At 43.4% G+C, this 12,943-nt stretch overlaps 1 protein-coding gene across 3 annotated transcripts in view; it reads right to left on the reverse strand.

Annotated features, from left to right (window-relative positions):
- Positions 1-12,676, reverse strand: part of celsr3 (cadherin, EGF LAG seven-pass G-type receptor 3) — a 90,842-nt gene extending 78,166 nt beyond the window's left edge. For all 3 annotated transcript variants that reach the window (XM_017411253.3, XM_037976965.1, XM_025004875.2), the window contains exon 1: positions 6,680-12,676. In XM_017411253.3, coding sequence (XP_017266742.1) covers positions 6,680-12,158 — 5,479 coding nt within the window. In that variant the 5' untranslated portion in view covers positions 12,159-12,676. The remainder of the gene's footprint in view (positions 1-6,679) is intronic.
- Positions 12,677-12,943: the final 267 nt, after the last annotated feature.

The raw sequence follows: 12,943 nt of genomic DNA on the forward strand, positions 1-12,943 counted from the left end.
CTTTAATGTGGCAAACAAACCTACCAACAACATAACTTCCTTGGCGTGATTCCTTCTGTAATTGCACAGCTGTTGAGATCTAAAAGCTCAGGCGCTAGGAAACAAATCATTTTGAAGGTATTGTAACCAAAACACACACTATATTTCCTATTTAGCCCATCAACAAGCTGAAAAAAACTAGTAACAACAGTCAAGGGTTTTGTAAAGCAACAGCAACAGGGAAAAAAAAAACTACATTAGTTATTGCCTGCCATCATTAAAAGCAGGCAAATGTATAATTGCCTGTGTTTATGAGAATGGGTTTATTTGTCAATCTGTCTATTTTGTTGCCAAAATATTTTATGAAGCAGTACACAGGTTTGATGAAAAACACCTGTAACACAGTCATTTTTACAGATATTGAGCTAAAATTTGGTGTGCTAGTAGCTGGAAGTCATCCCCAAACACATATTCTGAGCACAGATTGTGTTACATCTTTATTTAAAACCTTAGCATGCAAGGTGGTAGGCAATTTACATTATTTTAAGGAATACTACTTTCATTTCTTAAATTTTATCTTTATCTTTTTTGTTTACCTCTTGGCTTTACCTTTGTTTTGGTTTATCAATAAAAGTTGAGAGGACTACATATCAATTTAGATGCTCCACAAGAAACAAACAGTGAATTTTTTACAATGGCCACCAAACGCATTTTTATGGAGCTGTTCTTAGAAATTAAAGAAAAATACAACCAGATAAAACCAATTTGCAGTCTTTGGGAGCATGAGCCCAGTTTTTAAAAATTTTTTTAGAAGAATGACATAAACAAACCATTTTTATTAAGGCCAGACAATTCAACTATGAGTCTGCATGAGCTACAATTTCTTAAAGTGATCAAGTGAAGTCAGTCAATATTTAATTTAATAGTTCCTCATGTGTCATATTAAAGTGTCTGCTGACAAATGTGTCTCCAACATATTAACGCCACACTGACTTTGTCTCAACCTTCATTCTTCGCAAAGTCTACTTGGGCAAACATTTTTTTTTTTTTTCAGAAAATCTCTGCTTCACATTCAGACCTTACAACTGGGACTTTGCCAGTTTAACCACAGACCCTGCTGCTGGCTGCTGGAACAGTTGGGGGTTACATTGCTGAAGGGCACCTTCAGCGGTTGCTGTTTGGGGTGCCAACCAGTCTCATTACAGCCTCAACCAGTTGACCCTAAAGCCAGCTTTATGCTTTTGTGTGCCTCGACCGCTGGCAACACAAGAACTGATGCCACGTTTAATCTCTATGAATGATAAATATAAGAAGTCCCATTAGAATCAATAGTCTGATGCAAACTGTTCTGAAAAGATGAAGAGAGAGAGAAGATAATAAACATAAAAGAATGGACAAAAAGTGGGGAAAGAAAAAAGAGAAATCAAGAAAAAAAAGTGTGAAAAGGAGCACTTGAGAAAGCAAAAAGAGCAACGAGAGGAGAGCAGTCCCAACACCCTCTGGCATCCACAGATATTATTCATCGAGAAGATATGAATACAGCCTCAAGTGCAAGGCTTTAAGCCACCTGAGAATACACACATGCACACACACAACAGAAAACATAGAGCAGCAATATACAAACACAAATAACACACAAATGCGTACCCAGGAAAGTGTTTCTGCCACAGGAAAATACTGTTCAAACATATACAAATTAATAAGGCAAGCCCATATATGCAAACCATACACAGTACACAACACTTCAGCGCGTGCACACAAGGAGAGGGAATACAGTAAACAGAGAAAAAAAACAGAAAAGACAAAAGGAAAAGGGAGGAAGAGAATTGAAAAGAATATCAAACTGTAATGGAAGAGCCTCTGAGAAAAACTGAATGTGAATATTACAGGGAGAGGCTGAAGGAAAAGACAGAGAAAAAGACTGACAAGGTCAAATAAGAGAGCTATATGAAAGAAACAAATGCAAAAATTTAGATTGTAGAAGACTTAAACTTAAAGATAAAATACTCATTTTATTATTTTAAGAAGGATTATTGCTCATTTTTTTCACAATCTTACAACCATCCATCCATTTTCTACTGCTTATCCATTGTCAGGTCGCCGGAGGGAAACCGAAATAACCCTTTTCCCCAGCGACACTCTCCAGCTCTTCCTGGGGAAACCCAAGGTGTTTCCAGGCCAGAGAAGTTTTATAATCCTTCCAGCAAATTCTAGTTATCTGTTCCCAGGGGGGCATGCTGAAAAACTCCAAAGGGAGGCGTTCAGGAGGCATACTAATCAGATTAGACCACCTCAACTGACTCCTTTCGATGAGAAGGAGCAACGGCTCTACTCCTTCCTCTGCTTAACAATATCCCTAGTCCAGGTCAGCAGTTCCCGACTCAGAACAAGCACAGCCTGAGATGGTTTGCCACAACCTCTTACAAGCCAATCAAAAGTCCTTCTCCATGGCCTGTCCTAATTTTTCCCATGCCCAGGTTTTTGCATCTGCAACCACAGAACCCTCAGTCCTTCTGGCCACCCTCTACCTGTCAGCTGCTTCAGGAGTCCTCAAGGACAGCCAAGCCCTAAAGGCCTCCTTCTTCAGCTTGATGGCCTCCATCACCGCTGGTGTCCACCAGCAGGTACTCTGGTTGCTGCCACGACAGGCACCAATGACCTTCAGTCATTGGTGAAATAGAGGCCCTGAACATGGCCTATTCAGATTCTATGTATTTGACCTCCCATGGGATATGTGAAAAACTCTCCCCAGAAGTGTGAGTTGAAGATCTCATGGGGGCCTCTGCCAGACGTTCCCAGTCTGGAAACACTCTTACAGAGTGGAAAAAAATAACAAAGTCCTATGCAAAGGTCTGCACACCCTGAAGGGTTTGTGACCATTTCAAGAGGTCCCAGGTGTTAATTAGCTTAATCGCACAGCGACTTTATGATAGTCAGTGAAGAAATATGAAGTAATGCAAATTCTAAAGCATTATTAATACTCTGATCTCCCAAACTTAATGACCTTAATTAGCAGTCGTTGGCTCCTTTTATCAACTGCCCAACACTCTGAAAATCGAAATGTTTTATTCTCACAAAGCGAAAGAAGGTCATGAGTACATAGCCAGTGCTTAAAAGAAGCTATAAATGCACTGAAAAACATTAAGAAATTGTGATCTGGAAGGCCAGCAAAAATTTCAGGGAGAACTGCTTGCACACTTGTTAGGAAGGCAAATCAAAACACTTGACTAAAAAAGAGCTTCTAAAGGATTTAGGAAACTCTGAAGTTGTAATCTCTGGTCAACAGAAGTAATACGACCCTCATGGGCAGCGTTGTGCACAAACACATTCAAATGAGCATGCTTAAAGTTAATCCTGTTAACTTTGAACTTAACTGGGTTGTTTTCTTAGCTGACGAATTTGAACTGAGCATGGCTCATTCTGGAAACACACTACATTCTTTTATACAGCTTTTTAGACAAATGTAAATTAGGTGTCGTGACGAAATATATATACTGATGCCAAAAACAATTATCAACAACTTTTTTTGGAAAACCTTTTCTAATAAAGCTTTTGGAGCTGTGAGTTTATTTTATTTGCTGCTAAGTGTAAACTTGCACAGCACTGCTCATGGGAAAATCATGAAAACACAATTCTTTCCTACCTCTTCATTTTAAGATTCAGCATTAAATATTTGCAAATCTGCATTATGTTAGGAAATAAATCTCCACAGCTGTTAAACACAAAGGTGGATCCATCCCATCTTGGATCAGCTATGTACACTTGCTGAGAGATCACTCATCCATGCAGTATTTTCTTTACTTTTTGTTCATAAAAACAAAGAAAATTTTACTGATAGTGGACCAAAAAAGTCCTTAAAATTGTAGCTAATTCAGAAAACTCAACAGGACCTGAAAGTGAAAAGAGAAAGGCTTCAATAACAAAATGAACACACCAAAAAACACAATGAACTACCTCAAGATGTTCAAGCTGAGCCTTTTATGCAAAATCACCTAAACAATGACTGGAAGACTGTTTACAAGCTTTAGTACTTATCAAATGTGGTCTCAACTTATGGAAAAAATGATGAAGAAAAATTATGAATTAGAACAAAAATGAAAAAAAATCTCATCCATCCATTCAATGACAGATAGAACAACGAGGAAGAAGAAGATAGTGGTGGGAAGAAGAACGACAGGTAGACACAGATAACACTCAGCAAACAATGAAAGTGACAGCTTTGCTGCAAGTTTGACTCAGGATGACTGTTGTGTTGTTTCAGTATAATCTCATAACTGTCAGATCCTGGAGCGATGGAGCAGGAGGAGGGAATGAGACAAGATGAGAAAAGGGGTGAAATGGTTTTATGGTGTGTGTGTGTGGGGGGGGGGGAGACAGAGAAAAAATTGGAAATGAATCTCTAAGTCTGGTTCTTCAGATCTGAATGCACACTGGGAGAGACAGATGGAGACAAAGGTTGTCACAAGCAAGCAGAAGTACATGCTGGTTATGTTTCGCAAATACAAAACACTCTTCTCAAACACACAGTTGATTTGATTGCTTCCTTTTTCAACCACAGGTATGCTTAATGGTTATTATCACTCACTGGCAAAAGGCAAAGGACAATTGTGTTTTTGCCCATGTTTGAGTGCGTGTTTCAGTGTTTTTGTGTCTGTTTGTTAGCAAAATATCTTATGAACCATTGGACAATTTTGAATGAAGCTTTCAAATGGTAATCATTGTAAAAACATCTAGAACTTATTAAAATTTGGAGCCAATCCAATTCAAAGAGCCAACTGACCTTAGCCAACACAAAATTGTCTATAAATTGGACAATTTTACAGATATTGCGCTACATTTTAGTGGGGTTGTAGCTGAGAGTCATACACAACTCATACCCTGAGTTAACACATTTGACAATATTTCATGAGGGCATAAAGTCATTGTTAAGGTTTGACCAAAATGGCTATAACCTTGCCATTTCTGAACATAAGATGATCTTTGTTTAAAACAACATGAAAGGTGGCAGATTATGTGCATTCTTTCAAGGAATCCTATAACTTTTAAAATAAACATACCATTAGATGCATTCATTAAGTTGATTTTATCTTAGACTTTTACTCATTTTTTTAGTCAGTCAAAAACTTTGTTTTACTTTCACTCACTCACTTATTTAATGATCAAGTGTCATTTCATTTTACTCTTTCATTCACTTTAAATCACTTAATCGTTCAATTAACTCATTCCTTCCTTCATGCCTTGTTCATCTGTTGAGACTTTCATTCGTGTAGTATTTTCTTTTTCTTTAAAATAGCACCAAAGTGAATATTTATTGGCCAACATCACCACATTCAAGTCTTCTTTTAAAAACTGTGTAAATAGGATAGCAGGTCACACATGTTCCCAAGCAACCTCGCTGCCACCAAAGCTTTCTGACAGAATGCGAACACAACAATATCTATTCTTCAAAGCAACAGTGTTGCTCTCATTTCTTTTTCTGGAGCTTATTTGGTTTCTAAGGCTTTGATCACTAGCAGCAAAGAAGTCTGCAAAGCATTAGGCAAGCAGTATTTTAAAGCCAAATCTAGGGATGCACACAAATATACAAGGTGTTTAGAAAAATAAAAACTACGAAACATCCAGCTTTGATCAAAAAAGCTTTGTGTTGTATAGAAGATAGCACACCAATCAGCCTAAAACATAATAAATTTATAATATTTAGTGTATGATCTCATTTTTGTTCAACAAGTCAGTAAACCCAAGAAGATTTTAGCCCTTAAAACTGCCTTTTACTGAAAAGCGTCATGTTAAAAAGGCGCTCATATCACGGGATATTCAGACAATGAAGGCAGTTGGATCAGACAGGTTGAATTGTTTCCCTGCTGAATAGATTCTCTTTAATTGAACAAAATTGCTGTTAACTTGGACTGTACTTAACCCGAAACCTGTCAATCCAATAGCATTTTCAGTTTTGTGAATCTGATCACTTTCCACAAATAAAAGCTCCATAATGCCAAGAAAAAAAGTAATCCCTATACCAAAAGAAAAAAATGTTTACATCAGTTGTTTAAAACAGCTTTCCTCATTGATAGGCAACTATTCTGACTATTACAAAACTGACACAAGAACCTACTGATAATTATCAGTTCCCACAGTGATAAACACACCTTCATTTATTAGTAAGACATTTTCAGAAATACTTCTTTCAACTTGTTTTTATTGCTTTTGTCTACATCTTTTCTTATACATATCCTTCACACACTGAGAACTAGTATTAAATAATTCACTTCAAATTTTTTCAGGTAAAAATCTAACATGAACAAAAGCCTCATTGCTATCTATTCCTCCTGAGGTTTTCTTTAAAACACATAAAAGGTGTCCTGAAATCATAAACAAAACTACATTTTCATGGTTTGTCTTGTCACACTCATTCAATTATCATGCATCTTCTATTAAGTTTCACAAAGGTCAGCTGACTAAATCCAATTTCTTCACAAACACAAGCTAAAAGACAGCACAGAGCTCAGCCAAAGACCCTCCAGCTTTTTATCCATTTCTCACATTCTACACACAAACCTTGCAGCGTTAAAACCCTTATCTTCAGTAATTTTTGACACTGAATAAAGCTTTAGGGCAATCTAAATGGATATCACACACACATACACACTAACTTCCTCACATTTCTGCCAAATAAACATTTTTTATCTTCATGGTTTCTTACCTGTGACAGTGATCAGCATGGGAGCAACCAGTGGCCTGTTGTTATCCAGTTTTCGACTCAGTTTGATCTCTCCACTGGTGTGATTCAGGAGCAGCAGGTGAAGCTCATTCCCCCGGTCAATGGTGTAGTACAGCCTGTCTGACACATCAGGGTCATGGGCCGGTACCCTCCCAATCACCCCGCTGGGGAAACTGTTGGACCGATTGGACACAAAGTTGTTGAAAATGATTTGAAAGTCCTTCAGAGTTGGTCGGTTGTCATTCTGGTCCACCAGGCGAATTCTAACGGTGGCCCTGCTGACTAGAGGGGCCGATGTGGCCTGGACTACAATCACATACTCATTACGGGACTCATAGTCAAGGTCAATGAGTGAAGTGAGTTCTCCTGAAAAGATGTCCATCTGAAAGATCTCTGGGATGTTTCCCTCTACAATTTGGTACATGATCTGAGCATTAGCTCCCTCATCTGGATCAGTGGCAGTGATTTGGGCTACAACTGAACCCACAGCACTGTTTTCCTTCACTAGAACCTCAAAGTCATCAGCAGGGAAGACAGGTGCATTGTCATTTACATCAAGGACTGTCACCTGAATGTGAACAGGGGTTCGTTGGGGGGGCACACCACGATCCACAGCATAGGCAGTAAGCTCATAGAATGGCACACTCTCACGATCCAAACGACGGAAAGTTCGAACAATGCCAGATGTAGGTTCAATGGTAAAATCCCCATCCCCGTCTTCACCATATTGGAAGGTGTACTGAACACGGCCATTGGCATGAGCATCACGGTCTGTGGCTGAGATCTGGAGGACACTGGTGAATGGGGGAGCATCTTCACTTACTGTCCCCTGATATCTGGGACTGAGGAACTGAGGTGCATTGTCATTCACATCATTCACATTTACCTCAACATATGTTGTGTCTGATTTCTGTGGTATGCCATTGTCTTTAGCAGTTATAGCCAAAGTATAGGTCATCTGGTCCTCATAGTCAAGCTCTGCCTGGAGTGTTATCGCCCCTGTGGCTGGATCAATGCGAAACTGAGGGATGTTATCTTCAAGAAAGTATGTGATTCGAGCATTTTCACCAACATCATCATCTGTGGCACTGATCACAACTACAGTACTTCCAGATGCCCAGTCCTCATTCACGCTGACAGAGTAATGAGCACTCTGAAATACAGGTCGGTGTGTGTTGGCATCAGTGATATTGATGTGTACTTGACAGGTGTCATGGAGTGTGCGGTCTGAGGCAGTGACAGTTAGAACATAACGACGTTCCTGTTTATAGTCCAGTGGGAGAGCTAAGGAGAGAAGCCCTGCTCCTCCTGCTGTGCTAATAGCAAAGCGGTTTCTGGTGTTTCCTCCTGTTATCTGATAGGTCACAGCACTGTTGACATCTCTATCCACAGCTGTGACAGTCACTACACTCGTACCAACCACTGCATCCTCATTCAGCCGAGCATAGTACTCTTTTTGGAGGAACTCGGGCCGATTGTCATTAACATCCATGACCGTAATGGTGACACTTGCAGTGGCAGAAAGAGGTGGCATGCCATAATCCCTGGCCTCGACCCCAAAGAAATAATGTTCCACTGATTCCCTGTCAAGAATGGAGCTGACAGTGACCCAACCTGTTGCAGAATTGATAACAAATGGCGTGTCAGAGCCAGTGCCAGTCAATCTGTACTCCAGGCGAGCATTATCACCTGAATCTGTATCGATGGCCTGAATATGGAGAATGGAACTTCCAACTGGGGCACTCTCAAGCACAGATGCTTGAAATGGTGTGGAGACAAAAATAGGTGGGTTGTCATTGACATCTGTAACTTGAACACTAACAATTCCAGTGTTGTTGGACAGAGGTGGTCGTCCATTGTCCTGCGCACGAACACGCAGCGTATACTCCCGTTCAGACTCATAATCTAGAGGTGCCACCACCTGAATTTCACCTGTGACGCTGTCAATGGAAAACTGACCTCGACTGTTACCGCTGATGATGTTATAGTGAACAGCAGCGTTGCTATCCTTGTCTCGGTCTGTGGCACTCACACGGAGGATCTCAGAGTGGGGCCGAACATCCTCCTTCACTGCCACCACATAGCGCTTCTCACTGAACTGTGGCACGTTATCATTTTCATCCAGCACTGTGATGAAAACTTTGACAGTAGCAGAGCGTGGGCCCGGATCCTTCCCCTGGTCACTGGCCTCCACCTGGAGCGTGTAGTGCTCGTTTGTTTCCCTGTCCACAGAGCCACGAGTTGTAATGAGACCGGAGCGTGGATCGATCTCAAAGGCAGCTCGTGCTATTGCAGCTGAATCACCGACAAACCGGTAACGGATATTGGCATTAGATGGTGAGTCTGAATCTGTTGCTCTCAGCTGAAGGATGGGATAGCCTTCCTCTACGTTTTCCCTAATCGTCTCCCTGTATTCTGTTTGCTCAAATATTGGAGAATGATCATTCCTGTCTGAAATAGCAATGGCTACCATTGTGGTGCCAGAGAGGCGAGGGGAGCCGTGATCCGTCGCTGTGACCCGGAAGTAATGCAGATCCATGTGTTCCCTGTCAAGAACCTGAGTGGTGGTGATAAGGCCTGAGTCTGGGTGGATGTGGAAATAGTCAGATGATCGACTGTTCATCAGCGGGGCCATTGTGAAGCTCACCCTGCCTGCATCTCCTCCATCTGGGTCTGAGGCTGACATTATAATGACTGAGGTGCCGGGTGGCTGGTTCTCAGCCACCTGAACTTGGTAGTTGTACAGTGAGAAATGAGGGTGCCTGTTGGCTGCACGTCTGGATCGAGACCACGGCATCAAAATCCTCCTGTCTTTTTCTCTTGGTGAGGCACCATCATCTGCTACTATTATAAGCCGTTGCAGGCTCCTTTCTCCCCTTGAAGTGTGCCCTTCCTCCTCCTCAATCTCAGGCTCACCCCCCTCACCTCCCTGGTGGCTTTCATCCGCTGGGCTCTCTCTTTTCCCCCTTGTGTGATCTAACTGTGTGATGGTTGAAGTGCTACTGCCCCTATCCTGACCCATCCCTCCCTTAGCCTCACTCTCCTCTCCCTGGCTTCCCTTTGTAACTCCCTTCTCCCACACCACCTCCTCCTCTTCCTCTTCTGCACGTGGTTCCCTGCCTCTCATCAGCCACGCCTCTCCCTCGCCCTCCCCCACCTGTAATTTTCTTCCCCAAACAGCAGCAGCAGCATCAGCAGTGGACCCCTCCGAGCCCTCTCCCTCCCTTTCTGCGCTCCTCTCCCTTTCTTCTCTTGTCCCCATCTGCCGCCTATCTGACAGTCTGACACCTTCAGGCTCTAATGGCACTTGATTACCAGATTTTAATTGCATATGTGCGCGTTCACCTTGTTCAGTGGCTGAACAGTCATTGGAAATGCTTTCAGCGCACCTCGCATGGACGGCACTTTCCCACAGATCTGTTTTTTGTGTCTCAGCATGCCAGGCCAACTTCTCTATCTCAGATTCATGACTATACCCATTAATCTCTTTGCTCTCCTCCTCCTCATTGTTGTTATTGCTGTTTGTGTTGAATTTGCTGAACAGAAACACACGCTGAACAAATAGTGAAGCTCTCTGTTGAGCTGAAATTACCTCCTCAGCAGAGGAGGGAGAGGTTTGTAAAACATTCTCATGCCACATGGTCTGGTTAATCTGTGAAAAAAATGAGTGATGCTGTTCTCTAGTTCTATTATGTGTTTTTATTTTTGTTGCAGAGCGAGTTGTGACTGAGACAGTGCTGGAAGATGAAAAGGGAAACTTAGCAGGCAAGAAAAAGTCTGAATCACTGGCTGGCTCTGAAGTTTTAAGTTTTCCAGCATTTATACTGAGTGGTCTGAATAGTCTTACTCTCTTATAAATATCTGTTTCTGTCTGAGTGAGAGGGTTGAATTTAGAATATTTCAATTCAGTATCCGTAATGGCTCTTTTGTTGGAATCAAACTGACGGTTGGGCGTCTCTGCCATAATACTGAATTGGTTGAGGAGACTCATCTGAGTTCCTCCTCCCAGGGGGCCCATAAACCCTGCTAAATTTCCCTCCCCCCTTAAATATTTTTTGCTCAAACAACTGAAGCAACCACCAGTAACCTCCCTACTCTGCCCTCCTATTTCTAGCTCTGATTTTTCTTCCTCTAGCTCATTATCAGTACTGGGTAAGAGCATCACAATCGGAAAAACCAAACCATTATCCAGATAATGAGATAATTTAACGTGTTTGTTGCCGTGGTAAACCCCTCCTCCCCTTCTTTCTACCTCTCTTCCAGCACCCCTCCCTTCATCCATAATTCTGGTATAATCAGATCTGGCATTTGCCCTGGCACCTTGGTAAATCTCTGCCTTCTCCTCTCTGTTCTTAATGTTCCCAGTCCTCCTGCTACTTAATTCACCCACCTCTCTGTTGCTGCTGATAACATTGTACCTGTCCATGTTGTTGCTGTTCCTGTAAACTGGTTGCTGCTTGATTTTATATGTGTATCTGGTCTGAGAGAAATTAAAAGTTGGAAAATGACAAACACTGTCCAGTTTTGCAGCTTGGATCCAGTAAGAAATGTTAGTGAAGAATGGATAACACTTGTGGTTTGAAGCGTCAGCATGAGGTAAACTGTATCCAGAAATAGGATGATTGCACCAAGAGGGAGCGGCTGGAAAAGAGCCAGGTGAAGGCTTGTTGGCTGGGAAGAGGAGTTGATTTTTGGGGATTAAACAGTGGATTTGCCAGAATGTTTGGGAGCACCATGCAGCTATGAGCCTCTTCACCTTACAACCCCGCTTACACACCTTTCCTCTTCTCCTGGAACCACTTCCGGGTGCCCTGCACCGTCCTGAGGCGCGCACAAAGGCTCTGTCAGCACCACGTTTAGTGAGGTGTGGCCTCAACTCCGACCACCACGTTTTAGTCCTTTGTACAGCCCTCTTTTTGCCGTTTTGAATCGGCAAAAAGGTGAAAACAGATGAAGCAGGAGGTAAAACAACGCCCTTTCTTTCCATCCCTCTTCTCTCCACACCCTCTCCTGCGCCATCGGAGCTCCTAAGACAAGGGTGGAGAAGAGAAGAAGGTGATGGAGCCGGAGGGTGGTCTGGTATCTCCCAAAACGTCCGGACTCCTTTCAGTCTCTCTTTCTGTTTCACCCTTGCCACATTTTGGTGACATCCTCCCAGGATCCCCCATGCGCGCTGCACTCCAGAGCATCCCTCAGTCTGTATCCGCGCTACAGTCCACCTGCTTGGGCGTACATTCCAGCTGCCCCCCGGTGATCCCCCTGCTCCTTCCGAGTGATGCTGCTGTTGCTGCTGGTTCACTTTACCGGTGTCTCGGTGGTGGAGGCCCGGAGTCCATCTGCTGGAAGCCCCTCCTGTACTCACCGTCCCCGGGGTGAGGGCTAACAAAGAACCAAGGAGAAGCAGGTGGAGTGCCAGAGACGAGAGCAGGAACGGGGTGAAGCCCGTTATACGTGCAGCCATTTAGTCTCTTCCTTTCTCTGTCTCTCCTCCTTTCTCCCTCTTCCACCTCAGACTATTCTCTACCCTTCTCCGTCTCGTGTGCGCCTTCCCTCCTCCTCCTCCTCCTCCTTCCCCGTTACTTCTCTCTCTCTCTCCTTCGTTCCGGCTAGGTGGCCAGTTCCAGGACCGCCAGCACCGCCCGACACCTTCCCCCAGGCTCCCCCGTCTCTCTGTCGTCCTGGAGAGTTGGCATCTACCCGCTGCGGTCCGTGGAGCCGGAGGTCTGCGCGTTAGGAGCGGCACATCCTAACAGCATCTCTCCTCCCGTTCATTCACATCCAACATGGCTCACACACTCACACCGACTGGCTGGCTGGCTCACACACACCATCCCTCAGTGTGTGTGTGTGTGTGTGTGTGTATGAGAGAGAGAGCGTCAGTATGAATGTGTGTGCGTGCTCCTCTAGCAGCACAGCCCGGCGGTTTCCATCCATCCACGCATTTACGCGTGCACGCACACAATCACGCTCCCCTCGTGTCTCCTCTTTCCACCCCTCCCTGCTCTTGCATCTCAGCCGCCCCTCTCTCTCTCCTTTGCTCTCATAATGGTTGGCTCCGGTGTACAGGGCTGTAACGCAGCACCCGCGACGGATCCAGAGCCACAACTGGAGGACGGGGGTGGGGGGGCATCCACCTCCATCACACTGTCATCACCCAATATGAGGTGTTATCATCATATGACTGACAGACCAGATTTGTCACTTTAAACCAAAGTTAGACAAACTCAGAGTAAGCATTTTAGCTCA

Source organism: Kryptolebias marmoratus, linkage group LG8 (genome assembly GCF_001649575.2).
Source record: "Kryptolebias marmoratus isolate JLee-2015 linkage group LG8, ASM164957v2, whole genome shotgun sequence".
NCBI classification, from domain to species: Eukaryota; Metazoa; Chordata; class Actinopteri; order Cyprinodontiformes; family Rivulidae; genus Kryptolebias; species Kryptolebias marmoratus.